Consider the following 23107-nt stretch of genomic DNA (forward strand, 5'->3'; position numbering starts at 1 on the left):
ATCCTTCCCCTGTAACAGACTGGGTGTTATTTCCCACATTCAAAGAAAAACAATCAAGTTGAACTAAAGTAAAGACAACATATCCAACTTATTCACCTCACTTCTTTAATAGGTGTCATGAGACAGTTTCCTCCCTTTTAAGCACAGCAGAAGTCCTGATGAGATCTTTAAGAGTGTAACAAACACATGACAGAGTTACCAAGATGTGTTCCGGTTGTACTGATGGCTCACTGTTTGCTCATTACCTGGGGCTTGATACAGAGGAGACGTGAATTTAAGTTCAGATGTGAAAGCACTAAGTTGAATTCAGCGCTCCATACTGGAAACAGGAAGCAAGACTATTTTGACCATTACATGTTGCTGAGGGCCTCGACCCCAGGAAGGACTTTACCTTCCAGAAGCTCGAGACTTGCCCCACCTCCGGTGCTCACATGGCTGACCTTGTTTTCAGTGTCCCATTTGGCACAGCAAGTAGCAGTATCTCCACCCCCTATAATGGTGACACAGCCCTTGGAGGTGGCCTGTACGACGTCATCCATGAGGGCTTTGGTTCCCTTAGCAAAGGCATCCCATTCAAACACCCCCATGGGTCCATTCCAAACGATAAGCTTTGCCTGGGCCACAATCTGAGCGTTGTTTTTAATGCTCTCAGGACCACAGTCCAAACCCATCCAGCCAGATGGGATGCCGGATTCTAGAGTGGCTTGTCCAACTTTTGCATGCTCGTCAAACTTGTCCGCAGTTACAAAGTCAACAGGAAAGATTATCTTTACACCATTCTTTTCTGCTTTGGCCATGATCTCTTTGACAATCTTGGCTCCCTCTTCATCAAACAAGGAAGCACCAATTTGCATGTTCTTGAGTTCCTTCAGGAAGGTGTAAGCCATGCCCCCTCCAATAATCATGAAATTGACTTTGTCTAACATGTTTTTGATGAGTTGGATCTTGTCTGTCACTTTGGCTCCACCAAGGATAGCCAGAAAGGGTCTCTCTGGGTGTTCTAATACCTTGGCAAAGTATTCTAGTTCTTTCTTCATGAGGAACCCAGATGCCTTCTGGGGCAAATTGACACCCACCATGGAACTGTGAGCCCGGTGTGCGGTGCCGAAAGCGTCATTGACATAGACATCGCCGAGCTTGGACAGTGATGTTCGGAAGGCTTCTACTTTTGCTGGGTCAGCAGTAATCTTCTTTCCAGAAGAATCCTGACCCTTGCCTTCTTCCTCCACATGGAAGCGCAGGTTCTCCAGTAGGATTACAGATCCGTTATTTGGGTTTTCACAGGCTTTCTCTACTTCAGAACCCACACAGTCCTTCAGAAACAAAACATCTTTGCCCAGCAGCGATTTGAGCTCAGCAGCAACAGGTTCTAAGGAATACTTATCTGGCATTGGGACACCGTCAGGTCGGCCAAGGTGGCTCATGAGAACTACAGACTTGGCTCCTTCATCCAGACAATGCTTGATGCTTGGGATGGCAGCCTTGATTCTCTGGTTGTTAGTGATTTGGTTGTTCTTCATCGGAACGTTGAAGTCTACTCTCATAATGACTCGTTTCCCCTTCACATCCAGTTTGTCCAAAGTCAACTTACTAGAAAGAGCCATCTTAATGGTCTTTTGAAACAACCTCTTTACTGCTGCGAGGAGGCTGGCTTGGTGGTGAAAAGTTTTAACGCTTGAGTCTTGGCCCCGCCTCTTCCCTCTGAGTTCTAAGTCTCCTGCACAACAGCCAATGGTACTTTTTTTGAAAGGAAATTCAGCTCTGTGATTGGTTCACGATCCTGTCTATCTTGATTTGGAAAATTTTGCCCAGTACAGACTCAAACTGCCATCCTAGAATACTAAACAGTGAAACAGAGAGCTGGGCACTAGATGGGTAATTAAAAAAACTTTCAAAGAAGTCCCAGATGGCCAGAATTTTTTTCCTCCTGGTTCTTGTTTTCACACTCCTTTCAAACCTATTTTATTCTTAAAAAAATAAAAAGCATAAACAAGCATATAACCCTTCCCCAGATCCAATCTCCAGTTATACTATTAAATAAAATCCTCAGTAATGCAAATGATGAAGATTTGAAAGCAAGGTACTTTTCTCTTTTAATCCAAGGTAGCATAAGATAGGTCTGTCTTTGGTAAATATTTCTGCTGCGGTCATAGCTTGGTGTTAGGCATGGTGAAATATTCTTGTTTAGTGTGGGAATCATACATTTTTCTTACCAGAGACTTTTAAAATTATTTATATTTAGACTCCTCTGAAAGAATGTTTGCTGCCTTCTGCAGAAAGCATAGGATCCTAGCAAAGAGAACATCACATTTCTTGAAGAATTCAGGAGTGATGATATTGTCCCTTTTCTTCTCTCTCTCTCTCTCTCTCTCTCTATCTGTTTCTCTCTCTCTCTCTCTCTCTCTCTCTCTCTCTCTCTCTCTCTCTCTCTGTTTCTCTCTCCTTCTCCTGGTTTTCTTTCTTAGGCTTACACCTTGTATGGTTTAGAAATCAAGGGAAAATATGTGTTTCTTGAGTTCCCTCTTCACCTGTCTAGGACTTTTATCATGAAGGGATGTTGTGTAGATGGACTTTTCTGTCATACCAGCCAGTTCCCAAATAAACAGAGGCATATTGCTTACTGTGAACGCTTGGCCAGTAGCTTAGGCTTGTTTTTGGCTAGTGCTTATAACTTAAATTAACCCATTTCTATTTATCTCTGTGCTGCCCTGAGGCTTATTTACCACATGTATGTACTTCCCGTCCTGCTCACTCTGTGTCTCAGGTGTCTCCTAGCAACCCATCACACTAGGTTTTCTTCTCCCAGCATTCTCTCTGACCCAGAAATCCTTCCTAATCATAGGTCAATCAGCTTTTTATTAACAAAAAGAGCAACACATCTTTACAGTGTACAGAACAATTATTCCACAGCACTTTCTCCTTTTTGTCTAATTAAAAAGGAAGGTTTTAAATTCAATATAGTAAAATCATATACAACAAAAACAGTTATCAAGTAAGAATTATAGTTATAATAGCTGGTCCACTTGTACTTGACAAAATAGAGAAAATACTCCATCAGTAGTCCTCTCCTGAATAGTCCAGAGTTTCATACCTTATTCTATTTTTACCACATTTAGGGAGAGCTGTAATTGGAACTATATAGTTTTTTTACACCATCAAAGACCACAGAAGGTTATAATATAACATTAATAAACAGGAAGTACAGATCAAGTGACTTTCAAAATTGAGAGATGACAGTAAAACAGCTGAATTCCTGGACAGTCACCCTAGGTTCTTTTGTAACATTGAGGCATCCAACTTTGGCCTATAGACCAGTATATTTGACAAATATTTTTGAGAAGCAGGGAATTTTCATGGACTGTTCTGCCTTGTCTTAGCAAAGCGTGGCAGTCACCCATTTTTGCATTCTGCTTGTCCAGTTTTGACAGTATACTGTCAGCAACTGAGGCAAAGGCAGTTTCTTTGTCAAAATGGCTAGGTTTTGCCACTAAGAAAGTATACTCCATATGACTGTTCCTTGATACCCATCATTCTCTTTTCAAATAAATGGTACTGTCAAGAACAGATGTGACTTATTGTCATGAAAAGACTTAGGTTATTAAACACCTTAAATGCCATATTTTATAGATCTTTTAAGTGTTAGAAGACCATCTATGTATCTAAATATAAATGTTTAACCTTAAAATAATATCTAATATGACTACATAGTCATATTATAATATGATTATTATAGGTGACTACTAAACTGTATCTTTAATTATACATTACTTTTTAAAATGAGTTTCATATGCAAAGTACCCCAAACAAGAGTATACACCTATACATAGTATAGGAAAAAATAACTTGACATTTATATTAATAAACCAAAATCCAAACCAATGTAAAATGTTTTGAGGTTAATAGTTGGGTTTTTTTTTTTGGATTAAAGTAGATTCAATAATCTACCATCTCCCTATCATTCCTCTGTTATACCAGCCTTTTGTTCTTTAGAAAGAGATCTTTGAATTTAGAATTTTTATTTAGCCATTTCTTTATAGCCAATAAAAACTTGCTACCTACCTCCCTAAACAATGACAAACATCCATATTCCATTGATTAACTAAAACACACCTCTTCCACATCTCTTTGGAATTTTGACATCAGTTTTTAGACTACTTTCTATTGTTGTTTGGTGCTGGTATCTTTGGGGGAAATTTTAAAAAATCAGGATAATTGTTGAGTCTTGACTAGAGTAGTTTGTGAGATTGGACCATCTCAGTCAACAGTCTTGAAGCTATTTTGGGTGCAGCACTTTGAGGAGACCATAACAGAGGCAGTCTATAATGCTGGATCAATGGGCCCATTGATTTTTGTTGGTGTCTGGTTCCCATATTGTGAAAATACATGAACTTTTAAAGGTGGAATGCATGCCTGCATTGATGCAAATATAGACTCTCTGTTGTACACAAGTTATCCAAAGATGATTTGCTGTTTTATGTTTGAGCAAGTAAAATATATGTTATGAGTTCCATAGTTTTTCTAAGTTAATTTCGCTATGTCTGTAACCAGGATTTTCAGGGGGTCTTCCCCTATCAAACCTGGTCCATATCAACCTGGAATATGGCCACACTCTCTCATTTGCTGTGGAAGTAAAAGCCTAACTCCGCTCCCCCCGCAAATAATACATTTTTCACTTTCATTTTGAAGTCAAGATATTTTAAAAATATATAGGTTGGTTTAATCTAGCAGCTTTCATCATCAAATGTCTTTTTTATTTTGGCAAACATTTTATTTTATTTTGCTTTATAAATAATACCATTTAAAATTTCTACCTCCTCTCCTCCCATTTCCCTCCCCCTCCCCCACTTCCACTCCCTCTTCCCACTCTAGTCCTAAGAGAGGGCAGGGTACCCTGCCCTTTGGGAAGTCCAAGGCTCTTCCCCCTCCATCCAGGCCTAGGAAGGTGTGCATCCAAACAGAATAGGATTCCAAAAAGCCAGTACATACAGTAGAAACAAATCCCAGTGCCATTATCATTGGCTTCTCAGTCAGCCCCCACTGTCAGCCACATTCAGAGAGTCCAGTTTCATCACATGCTTGTTCAGTCTCTTCAAATGTCTCTTAGCAGCTATCACATCTTTATTAGTAGCCAAACATTTTAAAGACAACACAATTACATATAGAATCCAGACTCTCTGTGTGTTTTCTATTTTTGTGTGACTTTTTCCTTTATATTACTTTACTCTTTCTTTAAAGATTTTATTACTTTTGAATTGTTTTATGACTGTCTATGCCATTTCACTTTTCTCTCCCAAGCATCCGTTCATTTTTAAACACACTGTAACCTGTTCAGAATATTTTTTGTCTTGATCTATCTTTACCAAGTATCTGTAAACTTTTCTGTTTACATGGCCAAAACTAAAATGTGCCACGCAGCTTAGTTCACGGTGTGTTGTTTGGGTTCTCTCTGGAGGCACTCACCCTGGCTGCTCAAGCCCACAAGTACCAGACACATCCAGGTGAGAGACATGAGACTGCATTTGGCTCAATTTTTGTGTGTTTAGAATCTCTTAGAAAGTTTTTTTAGATCTTATATGGATGTAGGTGTCCCATATTAGGTGTTATTTGTAGGCAGACTTTTCTGTCATACCAGCAAGTTCCCAAATAACTACACAGAAAATTTATTATTAATTATAATTTCACAGCTGATAGCTTAGGATCATTTTTAGCTAGCTCTGATAACTTAAATTAAGCCATTTTATTAATCTTTGTGCTGCCCCAAACTCGTTTGGTTTACTTCATGTCTGTACTTTTCATCCTGTTTTCTTTATGTCTCACAGAATCTGCTATGACTCCTCAGGCTCCTCCTTTCTTTTCCCCAACATCCTCTTTGTCCCCAAAATCTTGCCTAGCTATCAGTCAGTCAGCTTTTTATTAGCAATGAGAAAAACACTTCTTCATAGTGTACAAAAGGATTATTCTACAACAATGTTGGATTTTGTCAAAGGAGTTTTCTACATCTCTTGAGAAGATCATATGATTTTTCTTTCTTTAAGTCATTTATATGATATATTACATTTGTTGGCTTATGTTTGGTGAACCACCCCTGAATCTCCTAAATAGAACTAACATGATATAAGTGGATGACTTTTTTTTTAAATATATGCCCATGTTCAGTTTACAAGTATTTTATTAAGGCTATTGCCCTCCATGTTCATTAGGGATGTTGGTCAGAATTATCATAATCATCAATATATTTTTTTAGTATTGTCCTTTACTTTCACCTTCTTCCTCCCCCTCTCTTCTCCTACTTCTCTTCTGCCTCTTCTTTCTCCTACTCCCCCTTCTCACCCTTCTTCATCTTGCTATTGTTTCTTCACCTGGTTTCTGTTTTAGGTAATACCAGTTTTGTAGATGAAGTTTGGTAGTGATTCTTCTTTTCCTATTTTTTTAGTTGGAATGGCGCCTCATTTCTCTCGTGCCTGGAAGCCCGGGGCTTCTAGTTCTCCTTTCTGTTCTTTCCTGTTCTCTCGGTATACCTCACTACGGTGTGAGCACAGCTCGCTACAGTGCAGGCAGGCCAGTTGTTTTCCCCCTGCCCGGGAATTTGCCTCCCATCGGAGGCGGGGCCGATTGAGTTAGGCCATACCACTGTCCCCTGTAAACTCGGATGCCTGCTTATAGGGCCTACGGTGGTCGATTCCAACTGCACCTTGCCTTCACGGCCTCAGGTGCCTTTTTGCAAGTGTTTTTCCATGGTTTTGGCCATGGGTACCAAGCCGTCCAGACCTATCACTCCAGCCTCATGCTTTAATGCCTTACACTTATCTGTCTCTGTTCAACCCAATATAACTTAGAGAAAAACAGTAAATGGCCTTTTTTTTTTCCGATTCCAGCCTTTTGCCCCTCCCTACTGTGGCTTCTGTTATGTCATGGAGGCTCTACAACAAAACAAAAACTTTTTCTCCACAACACGTGGTGGTTGCCATCTTGGCTGAGGGCCAGGTGGATCAGGTGACACTTTTCGCCATCTTGGCTGAGAGCCAGGCCACGTGACCACACTCTACTGGTTTTACTCACAGTTTTATGGTTTTACTCCCAGTTTTACCTTGCCTCTTCACCCCATTTTCACTGAACTCCTCATGTTAACTCTGTTACATGTGTTTTGAGCAATGGTATGCCTTTGATAGGGCCCATCAGAGGCGTCCATGTTGCCCAATTCTTGTTCACTCTTTCTATGTATAATAATTGTTTATTACATCTCATTTCAGACTACAGAACATGAGTCTCATATTTTAAACTGGTATGTACTTTTAAGTCCCTTAAGTTGTTCGCTACCATTGTCAGTTCTGACATCAGCCTTCCATTGCCAGCAGTTTCTTCTTTCTGCCCTTTTACGAGTGTAAATCTTACCTGCTAAGAACCAGTATACTACAACTATATGTAATCCAGCCCTGAACTGCTCAGAGATCTGGGGAATGTGATGTTTAAGTATTTAATTATTAAAAACTTTTCACAACAAGAACAACAAAAAAAGAGACAGGTTGGCTCCTAGCAGCAGCTCTCTGCTCCCTCCAAAGAAGACAAAAGACAGACAGGTGCAGAACGTCCTTCTGCATTTCGCTTTGACTGCAGAGCGCTGACCATTGGGTATTCCTGCCTTTCAAATAAAGTAAAGATTTCTAGACGTGGACAGAATTGCTGGAATCGACAGCCTAGCTGCTCAGGTCAAGGTAGGCCTGTCTTCCTACAGATTACTTAGGCCACAGAGTGTTTTGCAGTCTTGCAGGCCCTGCGCTAAACAGCAAAGGTCAAGTGCAACCTTCAGCAACCACGGAGGACCCAAAAAAGAGTAGCTCTGGGTGCCAACAAAGTAAGTTCTCTGTCACTTTTTAATCAGTAACTTCTTATACTTTTAATAAGTAAAATCTTATCCTTCTCAAAGATCTCTGACAGTTTGACAGCTGAGAGGTTTTGCCAGGTTGAGGTTTTGCCAGGTGACCTCACCAAATAAATTTCAAATCAAATTTATCTCTTATTCCACAGTCATTATATGTCTAAAACTTCTGTTTTCACAAACCCAAGGAGTTCTTGCGAGTTCTAGGGAGCCAAATTAAGAAATCCATCTTAAATAGGTCAGATACCCCCTCAATTCCCTGGTCCAAAAAAAAAAAAAATTTCCCCTTAATTTAACTTTGCTGTTTGTTCTGCCAATACCTTAGGGACATGAGACATTCCCATGCCATAGAAACCAGTCAAAAGCAAAGAAACCAGCCATGCCAGGATGTGACTAGCACGAAGCCTTCTCTCGGGTTCCCCTTCTACAAAAGACAACACCCACAATCAGCCGGAAGCAGTCTTGAGAATTTGCCTCCCCAATTCCTTCAAACTGGGGTGTCTAATTTGCTTTTTTACTAAAATCAAGATGTGGAAATGTTATTCTTTTGGTCCCTGCCCTAGCCACGCCCACTCCTTTTTTACCTCTGACCTCCACCTCCATCTTTCACTCTCTCCTTCTGTTCTCTTCCGGTGTACACACAGGGCTTTCTCTCTCTCTCTCTCTCTCTTTTTTTTCCCTTTCTCTCTCTTTCTCTCCCTTAATAAATGTTTATGGCTGTTTTCTTTGTCTATATGTTTGTTACTCCCCGCCACCGCCCTAGCGGTGTGTGCCCTCGCGCTGTTGGGAAACTGTAGCCACTTGTCGCATGGCAGGCTCTGCCAGCCCACCTGGGGACCGACAACCATCTCTGCCAGGCTAGCAGCTGCGCTGCAAACATCTTAGAAACATCTTAGGAATAAAACTAGTAGTACTTTTTTAAATGACTATATATATCCTTTTATTACTGTTATTATTAACCAATTGTTATTGTTTATGCTTTAATAAAAGACTTATTTAAAATATAGACACAATGGGGGCTTTGATCATTTGAAAATTGAAAGCATTTTTAAAACACTGACTCAAATTACAAAAAATTGAGGGATTTAAGCATTCATCAGAGTGACCTAAACATACACTGAGTGTGAAGTTTTCTAGATCTTAAGTACAGAGCAATCTATTCTAAAAGGAGCCTGATCTGAAGGGATTTATTTTATTTATTTTATTTTTTGAGAGAAAGCAAGTGGACAGCACATGGAATGGACTTGGCAGGGGGTTGGGTGAGGAAAAGAAAAATAATTCCAGTTCAATGGTGTAGATCATATTTTCGACATGATCATGGAAAAATTTCCCAAAGTTGAGAACAGACACATTCAAACAGATAGAAGAAGCACACAAAACTCGGAATAGACAAGACCAAAAAAGAGACAATCACAAAATAGTATATGTAAAATACTAAATATATAAAACAAAGTGAGGAGCCTGATAACTGCAAAATTAAAACCACAGGTCAAATACAAAAGAAAGCCTGTAACATTAATAGGTAATTTCTCAATGGAAACTATAAAAGTCGAAAGAGCCTGCTGCAATGTATGTCATATTCTAAAAGACAATGAATGCCAACCTAGAGGATTGTTTCCAGAAAACCTATCTGAATAACTGAAAGTGAAAACAACTATCCTCCTTCTTATGTGTCTGTAAGTCCAAGATCAGGTGCCTCAATGGTACACCACAGTTTTGCATGTTCCTTTCCTGTATGTACCTATTTAATTTTTTATATTATTTGCTTGAATAGCCCAATTCGTCAGTCTTTACTTTAAGTAATGATATTCTATCATCTTCTCCATACATTCTGCTTATTCTTCCCCTGAGTTTTGGCTAGTTTTTCAATTCTATCTTTTTTTCCCCTGGAATTTCCTAAAGGAAATTAAAATGTTTCTTTTTCTTCCTGAACATAGCTTTCAAATTCTGAATTGTCTTCATAATTTTATTTTCAATGTGTATGTATATATGTGTATATATATATTAGACATTGTAGTAATAAGGGTGGTGGGGCTGTGTTCGCAGCACCCCGGCCGCCTGCTCGGCTAGCTTATGCCCCGAAATAATTACACGGACCTTGTATCCTTTTAATCACTGCTTGGCCCATTCTCTTCTAGGCTAATTCTCACATATTAATTTAGCCCATTTCTAATCATCTGTGTGTAGCACCCCAAGGTGCGCTTACCGGGAAGATTCTAGCCTATGTCCATCCTGGGTCGGAGCTTCATCCTGGGAGCGGGGCATGGTGTCTCTCTCAGGCGTCTGCTCCTGAGAGGAGAGCTGTCGAGACTGACCTCACTTCCTCTTCCTCCCAGAGTCCTGTTCTGCCTACTCCTCCCACCTATCTTTCAAACAATAAAATGGGCCAAGGCAGTTCCTTTATTGGCCAATGACCTTCCTCCATCATTTCCCCTTTTTCGGTTTAAACAAAAAAAAAAGGCTTTAACATAGCAAAATTACATATAACAAAACAGTTACCAAGTAAAAGTTACAATAATCTTTATCATAACTAAGGAAAACTATAACTAACTATTCTTAACTCCATCAAAGACTCCAGAAAGATATAATATTACCTAAGTAAACAAGAACTAAGAAACTTCAAACTCTAGAAATGACAAAGACATCTCGCTGCCTGGACAGTCACCCAAAGTTCTTTTGTACCGTTGGGGCATCCATCTTCAGCCTTCAGGCCCATGGTATCCAGCAGACATTTCCATAAAGCAGGAAAATTCAAAGTCAGTTCAGTCACTATCTGTTGTGTCCTGCAGAATGTCTCGCAGACTCTTTCAAAATGAATCAGGAACCCCAAAAGATCATCTCACCTTAGGTAAGTTCAGTAGTCCTCTCTCTGCGGGTTCTCTGTGTCCAGTTTATGCAATAGTCCAGGCAAGAGCAGTTTCTTGCCCAAATGGCTATCAAACTCCATAAGGTACCTCTTCGATGCCCATCTTCCTCTTGAAGTACATTGGTACTGCCAGGAGCAGAGTGTCTCATTGTCATGAAAAGTCCTCAGTTATTAAAACATTTAAAATGCCATATTCTACAATCTTTGAAAGATATGAAGAATGCCTATCTAAAATATATCTACACACATCTAGAAAATCTTAACTAACATGACTACAAACTTGACTATTATGATTATCTATTAATTACCTATATACATTACATTTTTAAATGAACTACACAATCACAATACCTTAATCGAGATCAGAAATACATATACATATAACAAAATTGACCTTAAATTTCTATCAATAAAGCAAAATCTATACTAATGCAAATTATTCATATCTATATCATATCCCCCTTTAAATGTAAAAGAACATTTATAAACAATATTTGGGAACATGGGTGCAGTTTTTTCTCTCCAAACTGCTTCCTGCTGAATGGGGGCATCGTTAATTAGGTCTTTCATGGTATAACCTGTGTGCTAGTTTCATCTCAGTTGGCAGTTGAGCAAAGCAATTTTCTGAAGATGTTCACAACCCTTCAGGAGGGCGTGGTCCATCATACCAAATCGGAATAGAAGAAATGAACGGCATCTCATCCTCTGTGAAAACAAAATAAAAAACTCCTTTCCAAAGCATCATGTCCTTAGATCCAAATTTCAAAGTCAAGGCATCAAAATATCTATGTTGGATTAGTTCAGCAGCATTTATAAATAAATATCTTTTAGCAGCTGTTGCTCCTTCCTCAGCATTCAAACAATTTAAAGAGAGCATAATACCATACAGTATCAAAATTCTCTGTGTATTTTCCATCTTTGTTCGTTTTATTTTAACCTCTATTTTGTTTATATTTACTTTTAACTTTTTGCTTTTTGAGATAGGTTCTCTGTATCTTTGACCTGAAGTAACTCTGTAGACCAGGCTGTCCTTGAACTCTCAGAGATCTGCCTGTCTCTGCCTCCCAGGCATTGGGATTAAAGGCCTGTGCTACCACACCTTGAAGTCACAGAGGTCTATCTCCCTCTGTCTACCAAGTGTTGGGATTAAAGGTGTGTACCACACACAACAACTATCTTCCATTTTTTTTTGTTACTTAAGAACTTTAAATTTTAGTCTGCGTATATTTTTAACACACTTCAAACCATTTAGAAATTTTCTTTGTCTTTGAATCTCTCTTTACTGTATATCTCTCTTTTTCTGACCACACGAGCCTTTAATTTACCAAGCAATCTCAGTAGGACTAAAGGCATGGCTTTGCCAGCTAGATCCAGTCCATTCCTTAGCTTTCCATCCTCATGGCGGATATACAGGCTGTAGCCATGTTTACTGCAACAATTGTATGACATTTCAAGGTCCCTGCCAGCAAGCGAGCTTCAGCAGCCTGTGCTTGCAAACCGCACGAACTGCCTGCATAAAAGAGTCAGAGTTTGCCCTGGCAGGACAGCCCAGAAAGCCGGCATTTTTAAACTGTGCAGCTTTTTTCCTGCTAAGGCTGATAACCAAAAAGCATGCGTTCAGCTTTTCGTCAACACCGTTTAAGTGTTTCGTGGCAGGACCTCTTAATGAGCTGCAGGCTTTGCAGCTAAAGCTGAGTCAGGAAGCCTCTCTTAGATGAAAGCGCATGCTTGCCTCTAACAAGCAAAGCAGACCCGAGAACACAGCGAGTCTAGTTGCCATCAAACAAATCATAGCACTTTACTCCAAATGCTCTATTCAAAAGCTCTGTCTCCCGCAGGAGCCAGACAGAGATCGCAATGGTGGCACAGCCCCAGGAAGTCGCGCTTTAAAATGACACAGCGTTTTTTCTGCTACTGTTGCTGAATCAGGAAATCTCTCTACAGCACGCCACCAACAAACAGCATAAATCTGTGTTTAACTCTCTCTCCCTTATTTTTAAGCCTTCTCAGGTTTTTTTAAGTGGGTTTAGTCCATCACGTGGGGCGCCATTGGGTGCCAAAATGTAGCGGCGTAAACGAATGCAGACAGATTGTAAAAATATATATAGTTTTAATGTAGAAATAGACTTACAGAACCACCATTCCCTTGGAGACCAGGAAAGCAGAAGAGACAGCTGGGAGCACTCTCGCCAAATTTATAGGCAGACAATAGCCCGAGGCGAACACGCCCCTTAAGGGGCGGGACTTATCCCTACAAGACATAACTCAGGCACTATTTTCTTCATGCTACTTGAGATATTTCTTAATCTCTTCTTTAAGCTAATCAAATTCCTTGATAAAATTTTATGTTTTAAAAGATTTTTTTCAGACCTGACATTCATTCTGATTGCAAAACATTTCTGCAAAACTAGTGGATTTGGCATGGCAGGGCCATACTGTTGGAACTGTATAATTATGATTTTGCAGTGAGACCAGGGAATGTAGATTTTTTTCAATGGATTTATGTCTAATGTTAGATTCTAGGGTATCTTAGAGTTGTCCCAGTGCACAGGATGTCTTAAGGTTGCGATTATGCAGGTCATCTAGGGTCCATGGGACTCATCAGTCTGTGTGGGCATAGAGGATGTATGATCTGAGCTAAGTCTGAAGGTTGGACATGGTATGTCAGGGTGGGGTCAGATGTATTTGTCGAGTGAGCTCCATTATTGATTATCACCTGAGGTGTGTACTTATTAGTCAACACTTGGGAAGGCTAAAAACCTTAATGTAAATAAAAATTAAGTAAGCGGTATCATGAATATTGTAGAACCATGCTGAAATAAATAAATCCCAAATCACCAATTCAAACAACTGAGAGGGATTAATATGCAAATATTGAGATTTATTTAATTTTTAAAAAGAAACCAAGGTCAATGGAGTCATTTGAAAAAGCAAATTCTGTTCATGAACTTACATTTTGAAAGGGTACATGAAATACCTAACAATTAAAGGCAAATTTAAGTTCAGAATTTGAAATTCTAGTTCTGGGGAATGTGAAGAGGAGTAAATACTGAGAAGAAATCAAAGAGAGCTAATTCACATTTGTTTTTGGAGATAGTTAGCTAGGTAGTGCTAGGAAAGAGGACTAAAAGCTACAGTGGAAGTATATGCTGTTTCTTTACTTCATTGTGTTCTGGGAACGTGATTATTGCTCCCAAGACAGAGTTTTAGTGACCTTAGTCATACAGACAAACTACATATGATCTTGGGTTTGAGTGAATTGCTTAAATTCATCACAGAATTCAGAGGTCAAGTCCCAAAGGTGTTACTGATTTTGTTATTTTAAAATATTTGGTTATGGATTATTTCTGCTAAATGAGATGATATAGAAAAAATGAATCTTTACTGTTTGGAATCATTTGAGTGTATTATACCTAGAATTTCCTGGTGAACTGTGAGAAGACTAAGGTGGGGAGGAGGTTTTCCTGCACATGGCCCTGGTCTCGTGCACTAGAAATTTAATGAATTTTGCCTTCACAGAAGCATGTAGCTTTGCAGTTTTCAACAGTCAGCGGATGGTGACAGGTTACCGATGCTTTCAAAGATGGACAGTTAGAATAGTTATCTTCATAGTAACACCTGTTTGCTGAAAAAAAAGAATAGAGATATTCATTACTTTGTTATTATTTTCCTCTACCAACAGTGACAAAATAAAACATGAATGTGGAGAAAGGAATTGAGTAAATGGATGAATTTCCATTAAACTGAGGCTTTGTGAGATGCCTTTTAGTAGAGTTGATCTATTTCTTCACTCAAGAAAGGCTTAAGAAAACTAACTTGAGTGATTCTTTGAGGAGCTGAGCTATTGAGAGTTGAGAAAGATGGCTCAGCAACTAGAAGTCTTTGTTCTTTTTGCAGAGAAACTGGTTTTGATTTTCAGCATCTACATGGTAGCTTACGGCCACCTGTAATTTCAGCTCCATGGAACCAAGTGTCCTCTTCTGTCCTTCATAATCATGGGGCCCAAATGTAGTATACATAAATATATTCACACATGTACACACAAATATTTATAAATATGAAATAAAGAGAAATATTTTAAAAAGAAACTCATTATTTAAAATGTCAGTCATTATGCAAGTAATTTTTAAACTTAAATACAGCTAATATTTAAACTCTATATTCTCAGCAAAACAAGTTTAATTAATATGATTTAAGCCACTGTGTCTATTAACCTCTTTATGTGAAAATACGGAAATGTATTATTAATATACCTACTTCCTCTCTCTGTAACCCATTCTCATAATATTTGCACTAGTAACACAAAACTGACTTGTTCTGAATCTATATCATTGAAGAACAAAAGCAATTTACATAATCGGTCCTTTGACTCAGCACACAATCACACACAGATGCCATGGCATACATGCATATTCCTATACATATACAGAGAGAAATAAGTATACATTCACAAATAAATAAAAATGTAACACAAAATTCAAAGGATGATCTGGAGGACCTTAGGAATTTTTTGTGTTAAGTTTCTTGGTAGGCAAAGAATTGTAGTATCTGTCTTCTTTCTCTGGCCTGACCTGTGTTCTATTACCTCAACTACTTAGATCTGTATTGCTTTCTCTTCTTAAAATGCTAAACTTAAGATCTTATTAACCTAGAGAATAAGAAAATTCACTTTAAATTTTATTGAATTACATCCACAGAAATATTTCTCTAGACTCCAATAGCAATAATATCAATACTGATACAAGTATGCAATGGTTTTAGGTCTCTCTGTAGACTACATAATGTAACATGTTTTTCAATGGCAAAAGTACACACACCTTAAACAAAGGAAAATTTGTAATTCAAGTGAATGATGTTAAGTACATTTTTGCCTCTTGAACATAAGGCCATGCTATGAAATCTTAAAACAGATTGTCATTTTATGTTGTTATATTTGTATATTAATAACACTTACTGCACATTCCTTCGTCACAGTCATTAGGACAACTGCCACATCGGTCTCCTACTGTGTATGGGGTGTATAGCCTGTTCAGCAAATTACCACTGAAATTGAAAAGTAAATATGAAATATTTTTATTTTTTCTCTGTATACTCTAATGCTTGCATATCACACACACACACACACACACACATATATATATATATACACAAACATATATATGGATTGCTATTAAAAGCTTTAGCTACGCCATATAAAAATCTAACATTTTCTAAGAGTATTCAGATATAGATGTGAAATAAGGGGATAATTAACACCTTCACTCTTCAACCATATTCTATTAATGTGAGCAATTGCAATACGATAAATAAGAATCTAAAAGTTTAGAAACACTTTAATGTAGAAACATTCTCTTCATTTCCTCATGAACCTGGAAAATTCCTAAGGCAGTGGAGCACAGGATGCTGCTCAGGTATAAAAGATGCTTCCTATAGAGACAATTAGAAAAAGGCTATGATTCCTGATTCCTAGAGTATGGGAGAGGTCCCCATGATGATGTGGTGAGGTTCAAGAATTTAAGCACAGTAATGTTTGGGATTTTCTGGGGGTAGCATGTGGGTATGAGACTTTTATGCTTATAAAAACTGAGAATGTTAATTAGAAAAACACTTTATAATAACCGTCTAAAAAGTGCAATACTCTGATAGTGACAGCCTGTGCCTCGGGAGGATCGTCACTTCACTGACTGGCATATGAAAATAGAGGAGTGAGATTCTCCATTGCGCTAAGGGTGGCAGGGGTGTGCACACATTCTCCAAGGACTTGCAGCAGGCCCTTTCTTCTGTATATTGCTCTATGTGTTTGAGCAATCTTAAAATGAAAAGTCATAAAGTGTTGTACAAGTTCTGCCACGTGCTTCTCTTCATTATTCATCTGATCCTTCTAGGTGCCAGACTCCAGGTGCCTCTCATTTGGACCAGACAGCTGGTAGAGTGCAATGGCTTCTTTCTTTGTATTTTTCATTAGGCCAAAAAAAAAAAACATTCTTGAAAATTCTTAGACGACTTTCCTTTTCAACTGAGATGCCACACCATCTGTGTCACCCACAGACAGAGTAGAAATGAATCACTTAAAAGGCTTGATTTGAAAAGATTCTCAGACACGTGTTACATAAGTTTCTTGTATTGAGAAGATACAAATAGACGCAGAGAGATGTCTCAGCAGTTAAGAGAGCACATGCCTCTTTTAGAAGACTTGGGTTTGGTACCCAGCACACACTTCAGGTGATGTACAACTGTTTGTAATGCACTCCCAGGGGATTTGATGCCTCTGGTCTCCATAAGCATCTGCACCTATGGGCACATACTACACAAGGACAAACATACATGCAGATGTAATTTAAAAAAAATACTTTTGGTTTGTCGAGACAGTTTTTTCTGTAGCTTTAGAGCCTTTCCTGGAACTAGCTCTTGTAGACCAGGCTGGCCTCGAATTCACAGAGATCCGCCTGCTTCTGCCTCCCGAGCGCTGGGATTAAAGGCGTGAGCCACCACCACCCAGCTAATTAAGAAAAATTAGGTTAACATACAGATTATGAACATATATTTGTTTTTTCATGGGATTTTTTTTAAAGAACTCAAACATCCATTACAGAAGGGAAGTGAATTTCTGTCTTTAAAATTAAGTTCTACTAAACATGATTTTCAGAATTTTTAGTAAATTCTGAGGAGAAAAGAATTAAGATTTTAGATTTCTTAACTGTTGGAAATATATTAAAGACTTCTGAAAGAGCCTTTGAAGTCTAAGATTTAATAAATTCTTACAGGTAGAAGCAAGAAGCATGGGGCTAGAAAGAAGGTTCAGTGGTTAAGAAATTATGCTGTTCCTTTGGAGGATACACGTTTGATCCCAAACAACCATATCAATTAGGTCATAATCACTTTTAACTTCAGGTCTATCGGATTTAATACACTTTTCTGGTCTTTGTGGGGTACTGTGCATATGCATAAACAAAGCAACAAAAATTAAGTTTGGAAAAATAAGAACTAGGCCAGTCATTACTACGATTTTGCAAAAAGATAACACTCTTGGTAATTTTTTTCGATGGCAGCTTACATAGCACCATTTAATACTATGAAAGCTAGTCTGCAGGAAGGAAACTTCCAGGTGAATTCCAGCTGGATGCTTCCAACTCCTGTGTCTGAAGTTGATGTGTTTTTAACAATAGACTTATTTTCAAGTTCAGGGAGGCAACCAAGGGTGACAGCCAAAGGCTATATAGAAAGGAAGATCTAGTTTTCTTCAGGGAAAGACTCTTGATCGGGTATCCAGTCCCAAGTTGTCAACCCTAAACACTATCACATAAGAACAACTGTAAATAGACTTGGTGATATTGTGTGTGCACATGTTTTGATGTGTGTGTATGTGTGTGTGTGTACAGATGAAATCATGACTTTTAGAGAAGGTGTGGAGGAGAGGAGAGGAAGATTTGAAGGATGATAGGGAAGTGTGGAAATGATGGAAACATGGCACTCCTATATGAAATTCTCAGAAACAAAGGCAATAAATTATTTATTTTTCCTTTTTTGGATTTTTCAGAAAAGGGTTCTCCGTGGGGCCCTGACTGGTGTTGGATTCACAGAGATCGGACTGCCTTTTCTAAAGGTGTGAAACACTACTGCTGCTCAGCCACTGAATTTTAAAAATTATGACAACTTATATAATCAGGGGTAGGGTCAGCTTAATTAGAAGGATCACATCACTAATCTGCATCATTCACTCATGCTCACCTCTTGTCTAATATTAAAATTTTGCTTTGTAGCCTCCAAACACAGCACAAACTGAAAATTTGAGCTTCATAATCCCTGTATTATGTGTTTAGGAAGCAGCCATCAAGGAGGGAAGAGAAATCATTTCGAAAGGAAAGGAAAAGCTTCTGAGTGTGATTCGTGAAGCTGCTGAGTTGTACATTTCAAAGATTCAGTTAAATAAGTTTCAACTCTAAAGAATATTTAAGGTTTATTTCCCTCTCATGTGTAAAATATGTTTTTAATTTGTTTTGAAACTATGATCATTAAAAAATGTCAAATTGAAGTGGATACTTACGGAGGACAATAGTGACAAACATAGAAGTATTTCAATGGGTTGTCAGGGCACTCCGCGACTCCACATCCAAGTTGGTGAGAAGAATTCCAAACTAGCTATACACCCAGAGACGAAGACAAGGCACATGTCAGAGAGAAAAATAATGTTGAAAAACAAATAGAAAATATAAAATTCAAGCACTGATATTCTACTTGTTTCTAGAATCCTTATAGGCATATTTAAATTATTGAATCAATCTACAGATGTTAAAACAGCCTTAAGGGGATGATGTTGGTCAGCTCGTGTGGCAAAATTATAAGGAAGCACCCAGAGTAATTTATGGAGGCTGACAGTAGCTTCAGCTCCTTCTCAGAGAAGCTGTTCTTTAACATTTTTGACAGTTTCCAAGATGACGAGGATAAAGATGGCTGGCCTGAGGCCAGGAGGCTTCATGGCACAATGAAAAGAATAAAAGAATCTACAGACACCAGAGGACCTTGGTATGATGGGGAATTTCTCTGACGCTGCTTCCAACCCTTCAGGTTTATGAACATAAACAGCCAAAGGGTAACCTGGATATCAAGTCAATTCCTGGTCAGACATCAAACTGACCATGACGCTGTTGCTGACTACCTTGAAGGTACGTACACTGAAGTGTTTTCCAAAAACTAGTGTCCTGTGCCTATAGAGCATTGACCTTGAGAGATGAACCAGAACTTCCTCCCAGCATCACAGAAGAGGTTGTCTAGTTCGGTGCTAAGCTGTGGCCATGAGTATCTTCCTCTCTGTGTGGGCAGGAATAGTGGTTGGCTTGCAAGCCTTGCTGGTCCAAGCCTGGTGGAAGCCTGCTATGCAGTAACAATAAATATGTCCAAGATGTGTATGGTTGGTGCTCCTATGTAGAGATGTGTTCTTGAATTTCCTGGCTCCTATTTGAAACTGTGTTTCAATTCAAGTCTACAGGATCTGATTAGGCCACGAATTTGGAGTTTCCCCTGCTTATACCACATCTGGATATTTTCTCCATGCAGCCAAGCAGGATCAGCACATCACCTTCTCCCCTAGGTTTGACAGACTTTTTTTGAGAGTGGACAGGATAGAGGCATAATCCCGTAATTCTTGCTTAAAGAGCCACTTTGTGATGGGAAAGGGACCAGGGCCTGAGCCTGTAAATCCAGCAGGAAGCCACCTGGCAGGGTTTCTGGTAACAAAACTCCAGGATATACATTTCCCCTTTTAACTCGGGAGCCATACAAAGCTGATGCGCAGCCTTGCCAAAGTCTGTGTAAGTGCCTGAGAACACAAGGCATTACCTTTGTTTGGGGGCTGGAGTCAAGAAATGAGGTTTAAAAAATCAAGTATATTCCCTTACAAAGGTTAGATAAGCCATTGAAAGATGGCAGCTCCAATAGCCAATGACTGTCAAGGCCAATTTATAACCGACCACACAAGATCTTTCCCAAGGGTATGTGGCTGGTGTGCACTCTCCCTATACCCCCTGAAAGTGGGAGACCAGTAGGAAGATAGAAAGTTCAAAGTCAGTCAGAGCTACATAGTGAGACCCTCTCTCAAAGAGAAAATAAAAATTCTCTGCACTGAAATTCTGCTTGCAATCAATCAAGTCATTAAATTTTTTTCCCCTGCCTAGCACTAATAGAAAGTACCTTTTCTTACCTGAGTATAATGTCCAACTGCCGCACCCGGTGTTGTTGGCCCTGAACCAAACTTAAAATTTTTGGATTCATCATACCAGCTTTGGATAGCCTCAGACCATGATGCTGGGTAAGATGCCATGAAGATATTTTCACCACATCTTAAGTCTATGGGGAAAAAATAGGCCACTCATGAAGACAGCAATAGTGAAAAAAGTGGAACACACACACACACACACACACACACACATGAATGGGATCCCTGTTCTTTAAAGTCATCCTTAGCAATTCCTTTTGAATAACATAACAAGCATGATTCAGACCTAATGAACCTTTGGCTGAACAGTAGCCAGAGGTATCAACATGTTTATGCTGAACACCATAAGCACTAAGTAGGAAAGTTTTTTCCTCAGTAGCTTCTCTCTTTGATCTCATTTATTCACATCTTAAATTCTCTATACGTGTGTGTATCCGCACACAAGTGTGTGCACACGCATGTGAGAGAGCCTCATGTAAAATAAATGTAAATTTGTAGTCATAGAGAAGACAAATACTAGCTCCTTCCATTTCTCTACTGTAATCTCCTAGAGATTTTTATATAAACATTTTACATATTTAGGATATTTGTTTTGTGTGAGCATTCTTTGCAATCATTCTTTCAAAACTACAAGTACAAAGCAAACAAAAAGAGAAGGGACTATATTTCTACAGTTTATAGTTAATGTCTTAACTAGGAAATTAAAATTTCTGAACCATATTTTCTTCAGAAAATGGGAGAAAATATCTTTAACCCTAAAAAATAGTTTAGTGGTTTTTCCAAGCTTTGTAAATAAACATTTACTTTAAACTTTAACTGAATATTGTAGTCTTTTAAATAAAATTTTAATCATTGTGTTATTAAATTAAGAATATCTAAGAGGTAAAACCTTGAAAAGAGGTGATTAATTTACTAGATTCAATTTGGAGAAAAAGGTGATCAATTTTAATGGTTCAAGAAATATTTGATCTTATTACCCATTTATTTATTTTGTCATCATTTTACCCTTCCTTATGTGAAGATTATTTAACATAATATATCTTTCAGCTATTCAGAGTGTACAGATAAGATTCTTGATTAAAATATGGAAATTATGATTTCAGAGGCCAGGGAAAATGACTGAGCATGTACGAGCATACCTTACTATTTCGGGAGACTTGAACCCAACACATAGCATCCACACTGGATAACTTACAACTGCCTGTGACAGCAACACTGTATCCACCTGTGACCTGTGAGCATCAGAGGATCTGACACCTTCTTATGGCCTCTAGAAGCACTTTTACATACTTACACACGGGCATAAATACACAGAGACACACTTGCATATAATTTAAAAAAGAGTGAAATAAAAGATTCCAGTTTTAAATTTCCTTTATAAGATCTTAATTAGTAATTATTTTCATCCAGACTTCAGTTTCAGTCTTCAAAACAGAGAAAGCAATGATCCAGACCTTGTTTCACTTGTGATCTGGTCACAAGGAGCAAAGCTGGCATCATGAAAGACAGTTTGTGTAAAATATAAACCATCCAACAAGCACAGAATGGAGCCTTTCAGAGATACTTAACAATTTTTAAAAAGGCAGAGATACTTAACTTTATTAAAAAGAAGAGATACTTAACTTTTTGAAAGGCAGTGTCAGAATAGGCATTTATTTACAATGTTTTTTAAGCATGATATAAAATGGGCTTTTATTCTCTATTTAATTATAAGTAATTTTGAGTAGGCATACTTTCGATTTTTCTGGATTCCTGAGAACTATGTTGATAAGAGCACTTGTTTGCATAGGCCTGTGCATTTACTTGGGCCTCATCGTTCCACATCTAAATAGAAAAAGGAAAGAAATAAGCCATGTGAAAACTCAGACCTCAAAGTCACATGATCTTTGCAGACAGGCTGATATGAGTGCTTTTATCATTGCAAAAAGGTAGGCACCTTCTGACTGTCATCATAATCAATGTATTATATAGGATATATCTAAATTTTTATGTAGCATATATATTACCAACTCTCATTACAACATTAATAAATAAGTTTATTTTTGCATATTTTCCTCCCCCATCTTCCTGATCCTGCTTATCCTCTCATTCATGCCCTCCCACCTTTAACCTTCCTTTGATGTCACACATATTCTATTTAGTTCTTACTGTATCTGCTATAGTCCATGTCTACCCTCTCTTGATCTTCTTGGTAGTTTCATAATCTATGTCCAAAGTTACTTCGAACTTCTATGTGACCCTTTCTGTACCAAATAAATACAAATAGTCTGTCTTCCTAAGGTCATCAAAAATACTAAAATATTTAATGGTCTGATGACTTGCTGAAATCACAACAGGACTTTGAGTGCTTATTGTACTATGAGTAGCACTAACCACGTGGAAGTGCTAGGACTATTTTTACAACCGTAAGAAGGTGCCTCATAAATCCTAGTTTCATTCTTTTCCCTCATTGAATGAATTGAAGAGACACGTGGACTTTGGTTGTTAATCCAGTAAAGTAGACTATTTAGATAAAAGGTCATTGAACCTTAAAGGAGAGGTGTTCTGTCTGAAGATTAAGAGAGAGAAGAACATCTACCAAAATAACATACTGGATTTTCACTACAGACCAAAGTCAAAAGATTTGATTTTTAACTCTGTCACTATAATTGTT

At 38.3% G+C, this 23107-nt stretch overlaps 2 protein-coding genes across 3 annotated transcripts in view; both read right to left on the reverse strand.

Moving 5' to 3' along the window:
• Positions 1 to 350: 350 nt before the first annotated feature.
• Positions 351 to 1604, reverse strand: Pgk2 (phosphoglycerate kinase 2). Its single transcript, XM_041656663.1, has one exon. The coding sequence runs from the start codon at positions 1602 to 1604 to the stop codon at positions 351 to 353; it is 1254 nt and encodes a 417-aa protein (XP_041512597.1).
• Positions 1605 to 13608: 12004 nt separating this feature from the next.
• The window catches only part of LOC121450883 (cysteine-rich secretory protein 1-like), a 45719-nt gene continuing 36220 nt past the window's right edge, over positions 13609 to 23107 (reverse strand). For both annotated transcript variants that reach the window (XM_041656240.1, XM_041656239.1), the window contains exons 4-8: positions 22188 to 22278; positions 20440 to 20585; positions 18787 to 18881; positions 15697 to 15785; positions 13609 to 14367 (exon numbers count right to left, since the gene is read on the reverse strand). In XM_041656240.1, coding sequence (XP_041512174.1) covers positions 14240 to 14367; positions 15697 to 15785; positions 18787 to 18881; positions 20440 to 20585; positions 22188 to 22278 — 549 coding nt within the window. In that variant the 3' untranslated portion in view covers positions 13609 to 14239. The remainder of the gene's footprint in view (positions 14368 to 15696; positions 15786 to 18786; positions 18882 to 20439; positions 20586 to 22187; positions 22279 to 23107) is intronic.

This window comes from Microtus oregoni, unplaced genomic scaffold, assembly GCF_018167655.1.
Source record: "Microtus oregoni isolate MIOR12 unplaced genomic scaffold, Mior012 000007F_ref0000211, whole genome shotgun sequence".
Lineage (NCBI taxonomy): Eukaryota > Metazoa > Chordata > Mammalia > Rodentia > Cricetidae > Microtus > Microtus oregoni.

Bases quoted from the DNA above. Each gene is read 5' to 3' on its own strand.
- Pgk2 (XM_041656663.1), bottom strand. From the start codon at position 1,604: ATGGCTCTTTCTAGTAAGTTGACTTTGGACAAACTGGATGTGAAGGGG.